At 43.7% G+C, this 16161-nt stretch overlaps 2 protein-coding genes across 5 annotated transcripts in view; one reads left to right on the forward strand and one right to left on the reverse strand.

Annotated features, from left to right (window-relative positions):
* The window catches only part of LOC111081408 (NAD(+) hydrolase sarm1), a 38560-nt gene that overhangs the window by 6189 nt on the left and 16210 nt on the right, over nucleotides 1–16161 (forward strand). Inside the window, exon 1 of one of the 4 annotated variants that reach the window (XM_041596433.1) lies at nucleotides 2146–2286. The exons of the other annotated variants lie outside the window; for them this stretch is intronic. Within the exon in view, the coding sequence (XP_041452367.1) occupies nucleotides 2161–2286 (126 nt within the window). The 5' untranslated portion in view covers nucleotides 2146–2160. Of the gene's footprint in view, nucleotides 1–2145; nucleotides 2287–16161 lie in introns of those variants that run through there. 4 annotated transcript variants of the gene reach the window in all.
* On the reverse strand, nucleotides 11715–15739 carry LOC111080603 (dyslexia-associated protein KIAA0319). Its single transcript, XM_022376312.2, has 8 exons — nucleotides 14935–15739; nucleotides 13546–14877; nucleotides 13345–13476; nucleotides 13175–13283; nucleotides 12921–13111; nucleotides 12337–12853; nucleotides 12095–12262; nucleotides 11715–12027 (listed from the first exon to the last, which is right to left on the reverse strand). Exons 1-8 carry the CDS (start codon nucleotides 15574–15576, stop codon nucleotides 11810–11812), a joined length of 3309 nt encoding a protein of 1102 aa, XP_022232004.2. The 5' UTR covers nucleotides 15577–15739; the 3' UTR covers nucleotides 11715–11809.

Below are 16161 nucleotides of genomic sequence, written 5' to 3' on the forward strand. Positions count from 1 at the left end.
GCCTAAAAGTCGCCTCAAAACCAAGTGAAAAGTGCGTAAAATTCAGAGAGAAAATCTATATAGCACATCAATCTGATTGAATGCTAAAAATAAAATACATAAAAATATATTTTTAACATATTTTAAAACCACATTTTGTCGTCATGTCTGTGACGTTAGCGATATAGCCATGAAAATGTTTGCCAGATTTTACATGAAATTATAAAGAATTTTTGTGGAAAATTTACTACAAAATTAACGTAATAAATGGCTAAATAAATTTTAATTGATACTATAAAGAATTTATGTATTAACCTAACAAAGACAATTATGGAAATTAATCAGAGAATTTACGCGAAAGAAGTTCTTAGGCAATAACTTAAAAATTCAGTGCACATTAAAAAATCAAGAATATATTTTGAAATACAATATTTAGTGGGCTAATGAAACGAGTTATCAGCAGAGCAACACATAAACCAGTTCAGCAGTAAACAAAAAAAAACTAGAAACGAGAGAAAAACCTCAAACAGATCAAGCTTAAAAACTCACTGCGTAGGCTTTGCCGACAGAATCGACAGAATCCACAGACAAGAAATCAATCAGACAGAAGCCCACGCTTTAGGCCAAGTCTAGTCAGTCGCTTTGGTTGGTTGTTGGCCAAACAACACAAAAACAAAAGTGCAACAGGAAAAGGCAGTGTTGACGCCTTTTGTCGCTTTGACGTGGCCAAGCGGAAACTCATTAGCCAACACAAAACAACACAAAGGCAACGCAACACAACACAACAAACTCAAAATATGCAAGCGGAAATGGGGAAAAACCATCAGCACGTGGGCAGCACAACACACACACACACACGCACACACACAACCTCAGATTTTCCCCCATGTGTGGGCTTTGAACTTGCTTTTGAGGTGTGAAAAACCAGTCGAAAGTCGAATCCGAGTCAAGGTCTCTCTGGCTATACGAAGATAGAAATGTCATAAAATGTTAGCATTCCGTGGGAAGTTTACAGCTTCAAATGGATTCAAAACTAATGGAAAATTCTGGAATGTCTGCTCAAACGAGAGTGCGTCCATCTCATCCGATTCCATCAAGTTCCAAAAGGTCTTCCTTTTATGGAACAAAGTTATACCATTTCCAATAGAAACTTCTGGCATGAAACTGCATTTGTTAGTCATGGAAACTGTGTCCATAAAAAGTATCTTTAAAGCTGTTTCATAGGCCAAAGATGCCAGATTACCATTAATTTTACATATATCCATAAAACCGCTTTTAAAATACGATTCAAAGATTCACAGATCCAAAGATCAGTCGTTAAACAGAGCCACACTTTCAATAATAGTTCCATCATTCGCTTGTGAAATGCAGCCCCCAAGAGGCATATGTATGTATGCCCATTGTGTTTCTGACATACACGAAATTCTAGCCACATAATCAGCTACGTTTGTTGCGTATTTGTGTATCTTTCAGATACATTTGTCACAAGGCACCAACCGACACGGACCGAAACCAGTTCTTGTGGCATTTCTTCTTGTGCGTAAGCCGCTCTTTTTTTGTTGTATCTTTGTAGCTTTTTTTGTGTGCGGCTTTTGTTGTCTGGTTAACGGTTCCACAAAATGCGAAATAAACCAAAAAAAATAAATAAATGGGAATAAAAAATAATCATAATACCCGCACAGAAAACCAGATGCTTGATAATTGTTTTTGTTTATAATGGAAATGGAGGGGAAAATATGAACTTCTGCCCAAAATATTTATGGAAGTGGAATTTTCTAAATGCGATTATGGGAATATAAACTTCAGTTTTTCGCTCTCTCTCTGGTTTCTGTTTCTGCTGAATGCTGAATGGAATGCCACGCCAATTGTTTTACCTGTTCTCTTAATAATGAATGCAAATGAAATATGCTTTTGTTTTTCCTCTGTTTTGGTTTAAGAATTTCCAGGAAAAAATGCCAACGAACCGCTCAAAATTTCAATAAACAAAAGAGTGAATAAGTGAAAAAATCCCCCACCGAAAAGTATCGAAAGAAGCGAAAGATTCGGATAAAGTATTCGAGTAGAGTGGAAGGTAATCGAAAATACTTTGAATACTGTGAGTGGATAAAGTATTCAGAATTCTGGGGAGTGTAACAAGTGAATGAATCGATCGGTAAAGTGAAAGATCATCCATCTACGAATATGGTTGTCACCTCAACGCGAAGTCCACTGCTGGCGCAGTCGCAACCCGCGAGTGCCTCAAGTGGCAGCCACACAGCGGCAGCAGCACTGCGCTCCCGCTTGATATACCCTCGGCAGCATTATCAGGTAATTGATAATCCCCTCCAGTCCCTAAATGGAAACATAACAATGCGTTTTGGTGTGGCGGGGGAAGGGGTTAGACCATAGAGTGGCACAGGCGTACATTAACCCCAAGGCGCCTCGCGATGGCTGGAAACGACCGGTAGGGCGGAGACGGAGAGGGACAGACGACAGACAGACGGACCGGCGGACCAGCGGACGGACGTCTCTCCTAATGATCAAAAAAAGCAAGTGAAAGGCACAGCAACACACACTCATTCCATTCCACAGAGTATATGCATACAAGAGTATGTTTCACTGTATTTATGGCCGCCTTGCCTTTTATATATAGAAGTATTTATGATTTCATATTGTTGGTGTACATTCAGTGTGTTCCCATTGTTGTTTGGGTGCCAGACGGAAAACCCGAGAGAGACCCGAAAAGAACAGGGAACAAAAAGGGCCTAGAACAGAGAGAGCGCACGGCTCAGTGAATGTAAAACTGTAAATGGTGTCGCCTTCTATAGCACACCATTATTCGCCCTATCCACTAGTTCTACTTATACAGCACACCACACCACACCACATCCGTCCCTCTCTCTCTGCCCCATTCCATCTCCTCCGCTGATAAGAGAATTTTAGGAAAAAGAGAAGGGAATTATCTAGAAGTCTCTGCCAATTTTTGTTTTCGATATTCATTCTGTTTGGTTTACATTCAGCCAGAAATTAATATAAAATAAAAACTAGAAATTAAATAATAGTGATGGAGAGATGTGTGAAATTTTTTAGAATTTCCCACTAGAAATAATTATTAACTGATGCTGAAGCAAAAAGTTGAAGGTCATTCAATGCTTCAATGAACATGAAACTGACTCTAACAGACTACTGGAAGGCACAGTCATAACACTCTTCTTTAGAGGTATTAAAACTATTCGAAATTCCCGGAATTTCCACTAATTTTCACTGCTACACGGCTATGAAACGCACAACAACTAAACCTCCAGATAGCACCGTTTAAAATTAAAAATGTTCCAAAATTTGCATTTTAATCTCGTTTTAAGTGTTTTAATAATTAATTACTCATTACAGCCAGCCCATCCGCAATGGAATGTGACTCCAAAAAAAGCATTTAAAACCCCACTCAAACTATAATCTAATCCATGTAGTTCCTTTAAAACTGCTGCTGATTTTTTGTGACGCCTCTAAATGTAATTTTAAGCGTTTTACGACCCTGCCACACGACCCTAGGAACCTGAAACGCACTCAAAGCCGAAAGCAGAAACGCATTTAGAGGATAAATACCTTGAATTTAATATGCCACCCATCGAGAATAAACATTAGCATAAATAGTTTTTTCGAACACGTTTTTGTGATTTTGCGTTGGCAAAAATTTCAGTCGAAGAACAACATCCCCATCCCCGAGTGAACCGAACCACAAGAATGGGATGAGGGTTGAGAAAAACCACACAAAGTATTAAAAATGCCGGCACATAAATTGTCCCGAATTTGTTTATAATTAATTTCATGCGGCGTTTGTTTATGGCGATCGAATGGAAATGTGCGTCAACTGCAGTTTTCCATAGGGGACGGAACATTCAAATCATCCTGCTCCCCCAAAAAACATCTGTCAATTTGCACTTTCGACCTGCGACAAACAAACAACAGCAGCCGAGGATCAGGGCTCTCCCCACAAATTGGTGAATGATTTCAAAGAACATTTTCTGTTGCTGTTTCTGTTGGGGTTTTCTCTATTCTATATATATGCACCATATATATTGTGTGTGTGCGTGGTGGATCTGCCACGATCTGGATCTTTGTTGTGCGCATTTTCTTCTTGGTGCTTTTCTGTCTTTTTCTTTTGTTTCGACTCTAAAGTGGAACCGAATGTTTTATTTCTGTTCCGTTCTGTTCAGTGTGTGTTCCTTTTGCTGCGCTGCCGTCTCCCGTCACTCTCCTTTGTCTCTATAGAAAAACTACATAATTTGATTTCCAGTACGTGCCACAGGCCACAGACTGGTCTCTGGTCTCTGGTCTCTCTGTTTCTGGCCTGCCTCACTCACTGACGTCAATTGGTGGATGGACGACCCCTACCCCCATTATAAGTAGACTTTCAAATGGGGGAATTTTTCAGCCTCAGCTAAATTGAGATACATACATTTCTATATGTACTTATGTATCTTTAGGCGCCCCTTCTCGCTCGCTCTATCTATAGCATTGATGGATCGTATCGAGTGTAGTAACTAAATTTTAATTCTCTTTCTTTATCGTCCTATTGTTGTTTGATTCTTGGGAAATTTTGTGTTTTTACAGTATCAAAAGTGGGGAAATCTAGACCAAAAAATGAGTTATAAGTGTGGTATGCCTCAAGATATCTATTAGTTGAAAGTATTTACTAAAAGAAACATCAAGAATGGCTAATAATTTGGAATTTTAGATAGATGTAAACATGTTATCCTTCAGCTTACAGAGATTTTTCCTTGATATTAAAGCGGAAAAGTGTAAAAAAAAGTGTGAAATTCCGTTTATGATCGAATACCAAGCTAATCCAAAATATTTACACCGCTCCAATGGGTATCAAAATTGTAAAAATAGCATTTAATTTTGGTTATCTGAATTATAGAGCCATTTTGTAGATCTCTTTGAGATGGAAACTTGTTTTGGGGTCCAGTTCAAATGCTCGTAATTCATGAATGAATTCAATTAAAATGATCGTCAGTGGAGCGGGGGGGATGGGGAGGGTGGTGCAGCTCGACAAAGATATCACACGCTCCACAAACACTTAACCGCCACTCAATTACAACAGCAAAAAGCAACAACAAAAACAACAACCAAAAGCGTTAATTCAAATTTGCAACGGTTTGCGGCAGAGAAAACACATTGTGAGAGAGAGAGAGTGAACAAGTTGCTATAGGTGTGTGTGTGTGTGTGTGTGTGTGTGTGTGTGTGTGTGTGAGAGAGCGCATAAACAATAACAAGAAGAGCAACAAGTTTCCGAAAGCTCTCTCTCTCTCTGTTTTTCGCCGCTGGCAATGCTGTTGATTAGCACCCAATGCTCTCTCTCTCACTCTCTGAAACTCTCTCTCTCTTCTCTCTGTGCTTTAACGGCCGCTTTCGGTGCTTTTCATTCATTTTCATTTTTCCCGTTTCTCCGTTGTGTTCGTCGCGTCCGTCGCGCGTTCAAAAGCTGTGAGCAACAGCAACAAAATACGTAATAAAATCTCGCAATTTACTTCACATATAAATCGCAATAATAAATAATAGATACACCTATTGTGGATTTTGTGCACCGATTTGATTCGATTTGATTTGATTTCTGATAAAGTGCGCCGCTTCGTTTGGTGAGGGCAAAACAAGTGAAAGGGGGGAAAGGCACTCAAAATGTGCAATCTTTAAAAGTGAAAACTAAAGGTAAAAGTTTTCTAGAATTTCTAGCTAGTCTAGACTCTAGAATATAAGAAATACTTTTCCACCAAATGCAGAACAACAGGAAATTTGTTATAAACTGTGCGTGTGTTTCCCCCAAAAAGACATTAAAAATCGCCATTGTTATTGTTTATATTGGATGGGGAATATAGCGCACCTTTCCTGCTGTGGATCGATCTGCTAGATATACATATGTGGATAGTTTTGGCGTAGTTGTGCGGGCCTCTCTCTGTTTCATGGTCGATTGGCTCGATTATGCTTTTGATACACATAGAGAACAGAAACCCATTAAAACCATATATTGTACAATTTGGCACCTCTTTGGCCATCTACCTCTCTCCCATTGGCACTGAGCCCAGACTCAGGCCCAGGCCCCCAGAATGAATCTGTGAACCGGTTTCCACAGCTGTCTTACACATTCACGTAGATACCGGGGGCTGGCTGGCTTGAATGTCGAGTGAAATGCTGTTTCCCTCCTGTGTGTTTTATTTATGGCTTATCTTTCCAGCCACTACACCTACACTACCTCGTACTAGCACTCGCATTCGCACTCGTTCCCGTATTGTTATCGAATCACAGAACGCGAAAAACTTGTCAAAAAGACATTGGCCCGGCCCACGCAATCGGGCAATCAAAGGCGGGCGGCCCCACACAAAAAAACAAACAAACAAACATACCCGCGACACTCCACCCTCTTGGGGATATTCCAGGGATTGCAATTTGACCCAGCGAAACCCGAAAAAAAAACGAAGAAGCAGTTCCTGAACTGAAGCCAGTCCCGAAAACAATTCACAAAATGCGTCATTTGTTAAACAATAAAATAAGGGTTTACGGGAGAGAGATAATGGGCGAGGGAGGAGGGTGACAACCGCCCTTATTTTTGGTAACTTTATGGGGGAAATCTTTAATGGATTTGTTTACACACACAACCCACACCCTTTCGATGGCAGTTCTCTTTCTAGAGTAACATTTTCTTACTGATTATAGTCGTGCCTTCGATGGGTTAGCTTTTCTTCCAGTATCTCCCAATCGGCGCGAATCCAAGCTACTGTTTAGCGTCGCTCGGGCACTTGTTGGTGCAGTCTTTTCGAATCAATCATTTCATTTCAATTGAACAATAATCAAGCAACAAGAATCAGCAAACAAATCTTTTTAGCCTCAAGTGCTCCCATTGAAATACCTGGCTAACCTGACACACGTACACAAGTGCCTACATCCGATCTCGTGCGCTCTTGCGGTTCCTCTTGGTTTAACTTTTGGCACTGGTTGCACCTGCAGCTGCACCCACGCAGTGGCTGGGGCAACCTAAATGTAACGTCAAATTTCTCGAGCATTAGATTAATCTGTGGCTAATGAGACAGATTTCTAGTCGCGCAGTGCAGTCGCGGGGAACGAAGCTTCTAATTGGCAATGGCAGTGGTGCAGTTGCAATGGAAGTGGTGCAGTTTCAATGGCAGTGGTGCAGTGGCACACCCAGTCACAATCTCAGGCGGCAGCTGTTGCCACAGACAAAATGACAATGGCTGTGTGTGGCATTGACCTTGAACTTGTGTTCGATTTGTTGTTTTGCTTTGCTTTTCTTTGCTTTGCTTTGCGGTTTTTCGCCCTTCTACTTTTACTACGTTGGGGGTTAGTAGGGAGGGGGCAGGCAGGGCCCGTCAGCCTGAAGCAATTTGAATAGAAAATCGTCTGAGAGTTGAAAGTGGAGGTGGAACAGAGGCGGAAATACCTTTGACTGCCATGTCATTTCGCTAGCTACTCGTATACATACATACATATATTCTCAGTCTCTTCTAACTTTTGTGTCTCATTCCATTTTCCGCCGTTAAGTGCACAAATTGCGAAACTTGTCGCCTGCCACTAGGTAGCAGGTGCATCAAAAGTTGCGCTTCTCTCTCTCTCTCTCTTTCTCTGGGCTACAAATTATTGTCAAAGTGGGAAAAGGGTGAGGGGAAGTGGAAAATGGTGCTAAAATTAAATTATTGAATGTCTGTCTGTCATAAGTGCAGTAGGGAAGGCCTTGTCAAAGTATCTTCCATTGATTTATTGATGGGTACGCTGAGAAAATGAACTTTGGGTGACAAAACCGATGATTAAAAGTACGCTGAAAGTTCTATAATTTAAATATGTGCTGCGCCCTTCGGTCGTTTGGTTGGTTGGTCGGGTGATTTCCTATTCTGAAATTCCGAGATTTTTGGTTTGAAACTCTTAAGTATTCGATATTCGAACCCCTAAAACTAGTTAAGAGTAGATCATATTTACCTACTATTTTCTGATATATTTAGCCGCTGTTTTATTTGCCAGAGACGTACACCTACACCTACTTTTCGCTGGCACTGTCTTGCCATTGCACTTGCACTTGTACTGTGTTTGTTTCGTCACGCCCACAGAACGGCCTCAACCTACGACACTGTGGCTACAACAATTGAGACTGTTGTTCGGATTCGAATTGCTTCGAATTCTTTCGATCGTCACAGGCCACACAAACGATCCTCTTTCGACTCCACACTACCCCTACGGACGGATCGTCTTTCATTATTACATTATGTTTTTTTTTTTTTTTGCACTTTACCCTCTACTCTCGCATACCCATTATCCATTATGCCATTCTGCCATATTCCTGTTTCGTATTCGGATTCGCATTCGTCTATTTGTTTGTTCTATTTATTTGCTTTTGTGCATTTGAAATGTGCCGCCAAAGGGGGCAACAAAGGAAGTTGCTTCATAATGAAAATCGTTTCAAACGACAGGGAAAGAGAGAAAGAATCTACAGAGAAATAGAGAGAGCGAGAGAGAGAGAATGAGCGAGAGAGCAAACGCAGACAGAGAAAAGTTTGTCTCATTCAAAAATGAAATGTCATGGACAGGCACAGGGACAGGGACAGCATTAATTAAACAATTATAAAACGCAAATAAAATCAAAAAAGAAACAAAACATTTTATGTTTATAGTGTGGCACCACTCCACCCCTCTCCAGTGCTGCTCCTCTCATGGAACCACCCCACCCTACCTAAAACGCGTATCAGTAGAACGCCAAAAAATTTTATTGTCACGAATACATTAAAAATCACTCAACCGTTGTCTCGTGTGCCAATTTCTGTTGTTCTCCCCTCACACCACACACCCTTGCAAAAATAATACCCCACCAGCGTTCTCCTACCCTGCCATGGTGTTCATTTAAATCACATAAAAATCAAATAACAAACCAAAATAGCACTACTTAAAGCCTGTTTTATTCATTCGATTTTCAATGTAAATGTTCCCTTCCCTTGCTAGTTTCATCTCTATTTTCGTTCTTTTTATGTTAATTGATTAAAGTTTTATACGTTTTTAATAAAACGAAGCTGAACCTGGGTCTCCAGCGCACGTCATAGACTTGTAGAATACAAATTGGTAGGAGAAACCAGTTGGAGAAATGTTTACAAGAATTGAACATACCCCTTGGACCTCTATAAGAACCTTGAAATGGGCTTAGTGTTTTTTTGGAATGTGTCAAAAGCTACCTTAAAAGGCTTTTATAATATCAGGATAACATTGGTAATCTTTGACTTTAAAACGTGAAGATAAAACATACAGAAAAGGGGCTGGGAAATGACATAGGAACGTGGGTTCTTATCGAAGAGAAAATGCCCTTTTAAATTGCATAAAACGTGAAGAAAATTTCCCGAAACTAGGAAAAATATAAGTCTAAAAGGTTTCGAAAAATTTCCAAAAAGAATACCACTTAAACTCTCTTTAAATCAAAGCCCTAATCAAATTTCCACCATCAAATTCCACTGATTAATCATACCTCTGGCATTTCTTAATAATCTTTTTAAACAAAATAAAGCCATCCACTTAATTTATGCAAAATCCTCATCATAACTCAAAGCGACAGCGGAATTCGAACTTAAAGACAAATTAAACAAAACAAAAAAAAACGATTTTTTGTTCGATGATTTGACAAATGACAAATCTTAATAATGATAATACCAGTAGCCAGCCAGCCAGCCAGAAAGCCCCCCTACGATCGAAGGTGATTATTATTGTCTGAATAGCTTCAGCAACAGCTGTAAAGTGTCACTGGGGATATTCGCCCTGCGGCATCGAAGTTGATGGGACATTCAAAAGAAATTAAAAATGCATAATTTTTGAAGATAATTTCTGAAGTGTATTGTGAGCAGAGGCGTTTAATTGAGAGTTTTAAGAGGAAAACAAGCAATTGAGAAAGCTTTAAATACCAGGAAAAATCGAAGGAAGAAAACCAACATCACTTGTGTGGGGACGGCAGGCGAGAGTCAAGCGGAGAAAGGAGCCTCGTTGAGGTTCAAGAACCTCTTCATTAGTTGCGCGGCATGCAAAAGTTTATGGGCACAAGCGAAGGTCTCCGCACTGTCCCGTCCGGCGATAATTACAACCAAAGGACAGCGGGGGCGGACAATGGTCATGACATGTGTGTGGCAGGCGCCAGTCGACGGCGGCTATGGTGGAATCGCGTGTCCCCGTTGGCCGCTCCCAGCTGTGAAAAATGGGTCGCGCGTGACAAAGTTTCAGGGTGTTGAGGGGAGCAGGCAGGGGCAGAGGCAGAGGCAGGGGCCTGGACCGGACAAATCCGGCTAAAATCAATAGCAAACACGCAAATGCTTAAGCCCCCTGAATCAGCAGTGGTCGAATCAGGTCTCCATGATACCTCGTTTATTATTTCGCCAGAAATTTCTTTCGTTTGATTTTTTTATTTGACTACCAGGAACTTTGGCCAATCCAGAAAGCCGCTTGCGAATCCGAACCTAGTTTGGCGTTCGACTGCTTTTAGCGTGGGCAGGATTTTGCATGAAATGAATTTCAAAATGCTTGAAAAAATAAAGAAGCTGCCAGAGAAAAAATCGCACGTCCAGCCGTCGATCGAAATGCGAAAAGTCAACAAGAGTCGTGTAAACAGTGCGTGCTCATGTCAATCTGTGGCATGACAGACGTCCCCCCAGTGCCACTGTGGCATGTACATATGTATGTACTTTCGTGTTTGTCATGCACATGAGCATCCATCCTTCATTTCGATGGCCTTCTGCATGCAAAATCTCCTTTAATGTGTGTGTGTAAGTTGTGATACATTTGTGATTAAATGAATTTAACGGGAATCAAATTGTATATTTTTAATGATTAAAGGACCTTAAAATGGCTCCATCGGCGTAATGGATTTTCTCTACCCCTGCCATATGTGCGGAGAGCATTTATCATTTGTCACTTACCTTCAAATTCTGTTGTTCATCTATGAGTTTTGCTATCCAAATGATTTCAAATGCTTATAATGCATGGAGCATCCTACACATTGATGCCTCTTGCATGCAAATCAGCTTTACAACCATTTGAAATATGGAATCTTTTTGATAAAATCAATTAATCGGAACTTAATTGCATTTTTCAACTAATTCAAACCCCTTTAATGTGACATTATGAGCTATTTGATTAGCGTTTTATGAATTACTCTACCAGTGAGGCCCAACAGCTTTCTTTTAAAAGTAAAAGTGCTGCCAATTCAGCGCACACATCACCCCAAAACTCACATTAAAAATCCCAACCAAGTTTCATCTATCGATTTGTGTTCTGTTTAATTGGGGGAATACCATAATGCAGAATGCACTTTCAAGCAGCAGTTACATGTCGATTTTTCGTTACATTTTTTGATTGTGGAACAGCTACTATTTCTATATACACATAAAAAGGTAACACAATAGACACTAATATAATATAATAGTAGGTACATAAAAAAGCATTGTAAAAAAAGATACAAATACACATGTATTTATGTATGTATGTATGCATAAACAATAATATGTAGGTGTCGTATTTTGCGGTTGCACAGCACAGCAGCTTTGTGTTAAAAATAAACTATAAAAATAATAATACTTAACGTAGGCTTTAAAAATACCATAAAAAGGAACATATACACAGAGTCACGTCTCCTCGCTCGTCTCACATGTGATGGAAAGTACAAAAAGATCTCAAGTATATATAGAAATATAAATATATATATATATATCACACAACACACACACACTCACTATATATATAGTACAGATACTATATATAGTACAGATATCGACTAAAACACACACATATATGTATATATCTGATTGATTCCTCTCAAGATTTAGGCCTTGATTTTGCGACCCAATTTGGTAACGGCATATTTGCCGTGCCCCTCGCGTCCCGAGGAGCCGCCACTGCCGCCACCACTGCTGCCATGGCCATGGGAGGAGGACTTGTGGTTGTGCTTGCCCCCAATGCCATTGTGCGAGGGCTTTGTGCGTGTCTCAAAGAGGACATCCGAGTCCGTTTCAGACTCTGTGAGAGAGGTAGTGCGGGAATCTGCAAAGGGGTTGGTGGCATGAAAAGTGAGCTGCTGGAAGCGTAATAGGAACTCCACTCGACTTACAATTGGCCGCCTCTTCGTCCTGATTGCCTATTAGTGCATATTTCTGCACTTTCTGCCGCAAACGGGGCTTCTTCGACTGACGGCAGGCGCAGGCAATGCCCCAAAAGACGCCCGACAGCAGCAGGCAGCCCACAATCACGCCCACAAACACATACAATATGGACCAATCTATCAGAGAGAAAGGGAGAGAGATCAATAATAAACGATACCCAAGGGGAAACATAATCAATATAGATAGTTACCGCAATTGGCCTCCTGATTGCTGAAAAAGTAGCCCGCCGATGGCATCCAAAAAGCCTCACAGATGCAGGCGCGTGTCGCGGGATTGCAACTGCCATGTCCGGAGCAACTGTTCTGGCAGACGGTGGTGCGTATGTCCACAAAGAGGGCGCCCAGTATGGAGGCATCCCTCTGGAGTTTGGCACGCAGCAGCAGCTCCACATGCAGCGCATTCAGCGGCGTCGATTGCATGCCTGTAACATAAAACACGAGCACAGCCGCCTCCGTATGCAGATCGTATTTGAGCTCCCGTATCTGTATCTTGTTGTCATCGCCGAGCAGCAGCTGCAGCTTCTGCACAATGGAATCCAGTTCGGACTGAGAGATCACAGATATGCCCATGGGCAGAGTTATCTGGACGAGATACATCAACAGCGGATCGGGGTGCACATTCACGCTAACGGTGTCCGTGCTCGTCAGGCCCTGATCATCGCTCACCGTCAGCTTGAAGACATAGCGGCCGTGCACGAGGTTCGTTAGCTGCAAGCAGGGAGGGGAGGTGAGGTTACACGAATCCCAGATGAGTGCCAGACTGGCAAAAACTTACAATCATCACGGGCTGCTTGTCGGTGTCTGCCACAATAATGCCCGCTGCCAGACTGTTGTCCTCACGCGTCCACAGATACTTGACCACAGCCAAATCATCCCAAGATTGCGAGCCATTCAAATAGATGGCTGTGACGGGCATTGAGATGCTGTGATCCCCGCCAGCATTGGCCACGGGCGGCGCATTGCGTTCTAACAAAAGAGAAATGAAGGCTTAGCATAGTTTGTGCATAGTTTTATGGGCTCTGTCCCTACCCTGCACAATCTTCACCCAAGTGGAGTCTGTGGCTGTGTTGTTGTTCTCGTCCGAGACACTTAACTGGAACTCGTAGAGGCCCAACGTGAGGCTTGTGGCATTCGCCATCTGTGGAATAAACCAAGGATTAGCCTCGCAAGAAACGACAGCTTTTGAGTGTGGCTTTTACCGATGAATTGGACTTCAAAATCACTGCGTTATTGGGTCCACTTAGCTGCTTCCATTGATAGCTTTTGATGCCAATGTCATCTTTGGATTCCGAACCATTCAGCAGCACCCAATTGATGGGCAAACTTGTGGTCTACAAAACAGATTGAAGAAACAGAATTAAAAGATGAAATCCTGCTGCTGCTAATCCCCTCCTGCTTACCGCATTAGCACCCGCCTCTGCAATTGGCGGGGAATTCGTTGCTGGCTTTACGAACACATGCACCTTGGCCGTGCTCGACTGGCCACTGCCATCGGTTACCTTCAGCACAAAGGTGTACATGCCCTCCTCCAGATTCGACAGCTGTGCATAGGGTGTCCTTGTGTTTTGCATGTCCACTGCCTTGGCTTCGTCGCTGGCATCTTTTGTCCATTCCCAGGCCACGATTTCATGGTCATCGGAGCTGGCAGTGCCATTGAGTGTCACATTGTTGTTGGGCAGATACAGGATCACGGCATCGCCTGCATTTGCCACCGGCGCATAGTCCGTTTCCTTGAGAACTGCAATTGTGGCGGTCGTTGAGTTTGTGACATTATTGGAGTCCGTGACCGTCAGCTTGAAGGTGTAGTTGCCGGGCGATGTGAGATCCAGCTGGAGCGTGTTCACCTCTGGCAGCGTGGGCTGATAGCCAATGGGTCCCGAAATGACTTCCCAGTGCCAGTTGGTGATTTTGTCGTCGTCCGTGCTGGTGCTGCCATCGAGAATGGCATTGGTAGAGGGCTGTCGGATGATCTGCTTGCGCGGGGAGATGATCACCTGCGGCGGCTGATTGATGCGGTTCTCGGGTAGCACCGTCACATTGGCAGCCGCCTCGCCAAAGGTGCCATTGTCGCCCGTTACGGTGACCTTGAAGGTGTACAGTCCCTCGGAGAGATTCGACAGCTTCACCTTGGACTTGCTCTGGTCCGAAATGGTGCCATTCATCGGTCCCTTGGGCTGCGATATCAGCGTCCACAGGTACTTGTACTTGGTGTCGCTCGTCTGCTCATCGGGGACGGTGAAGGCGGCCAGCGTTACCTCCTGCTCGGGCAGACGCACCTCCTTGGACATCACCGAGACCACAATGTCCTTGCTGGCCTCCGAATTGGCTGCTGGCGCAGCGGACACCTCGGGCGAGTTCTCGCTGGCGGCGGCAGCCACTGTCTCCTCCTGCTGCTGCTGCTGCTGCTGCACAGCCTCGTCGTTGCTGGTCAGATAGGCGCTGTAGGGAATGGCTCGCATCACGCATTTCCTCTGCTTGTTCCAATCGAAGCCGCGCGGGCAGGTGCACAGCCCTGTGGCCGCATTGGGATGGAGCGGCACGCACTGCTCTTGCGGCGGGCAGGGCGTCTCCAGGTCACAGGTCATAAATTTCCCATTCTGCGGCAGCTCCACGCCGCCAAAGTAGTTGAGATCCTCACTGGCCAGCACATCGTTCTCGTCCAGTTGGTCGTGCAGCTGCTTCAGCCGTTTGTCCGCCAAGGGGAAATCCTCATCATCGTAGGTGGGCGATTCCTTTGGAGACGCGGGATTACTGGATGGTCTCTGGGTGTACTCTCTTTGGGGACTTACCTGATTGCGTGGCAAGTAGCTTAGGCGACGGGGCTGCTTCCAGAAGTTGAGGGCTGCCGCTCCCTGGGCCGCCAGCTCGTCGTAGGGCAGAATCTCGGCATTTGGCTTTGAGGCCTTCAGCAGCTGCGACCACGTGGCGGACTCTCCCACGGGATTGACCAGCACCATTTGGACCTTCTCGTTGTTGCGGATCCGTTGCTTGGGCAGGCAGCCTTCGTTGTTGCTGCAGCGGATGTGGTAGCACTTGCCGTGGAACACAAGCACCACGTTGCAGGCGCTCGACTGGTTGCGGGACTTGTCGCAGCACGCCTGCAGGCAGTTCCAGAGGTAGGCCTCCTCCTCCAGTGGCTCCTCGGAGGCGACCTCTGCGCTGGGCTTGTACTCCTCGAAGACCCCTGCCTGCTGCTCGTCGCGCGGCGTGGCATTCTCAAAGACGTGGCGCAACATGCGAGGGCAAACACCAGTACCAGTGCCAGTGCCAGTGCTGCCGCTGCCAGGTGAAGTCTCAGCGGCGGCGGCAGTGGCCGCGGAGCCCCCCGTCGCCAACAGAGCATTTTGCGTCGTTACACCAGCCATGACGTCGGCATATGCTGACGCCATCGCCAGCAGCAGCCAGCAGAGTTGCCACACGCGTTTCTCCATGACCAATACGTGGCGCACTGCTTTCCGTATAAGTTGCACAATTTTTCTTCCGTTTGTTGGCAATATTTTCCACAAATAATGAATTTTCTCTTGGAACGACAAAAAGTAACACGCAAACAGCTGATTGTTTTTCTGCGCAGAAGAGCAGTGTTGTAAGCCGTCGCCATGGAGCAGTGCTGTAGGTGGGAGCAAAAGAGCGTTATTGTTTTGAAATTACAGCCCAAGAAAAGCTTTCGTTGAAAGTTTGTTGCTTGGCAGCAGAGAGCAAGGAATGAATAATATAATATACATGGTTTCGTCGTGATTTCAGCAAAGTTTTTCGCTCATTTGCATAAATTGCAAAAATATTGATCTTCTGCTCTGCTGTGCTTTGTTCTGGTCTCTGGTCTGGCTTATAAGGTCTCGTGCTGCCCACACGAACACGTTAGCTGGTTGGTAGCGCCCCATAAATAGTCCATAAATAAATTCTGCCCACACGTCTCGAATCGAATTGCTGCAGAAATTAATTACATTTCAAGCAAATAAACATAAATCAATGCATTGTGTTTATGTTAATATTTGTGAAATGAAAAATGATATGCACAA

This window comes from Drosophila obscura, unplaced genomic scaffold, assembly GCF_018151105.1.
Source record: "Drosophila obscura isolate BZ-5 IFL unplaced genomic scaffold, ASM1815110v1 contig_1, whole genome shotgun sequence".
NCBI lineage: Eukaryota > Metazoa > Arthropoda > Insecta > Diptera > Drosophilidae > Drosophila > Drosophila obscura.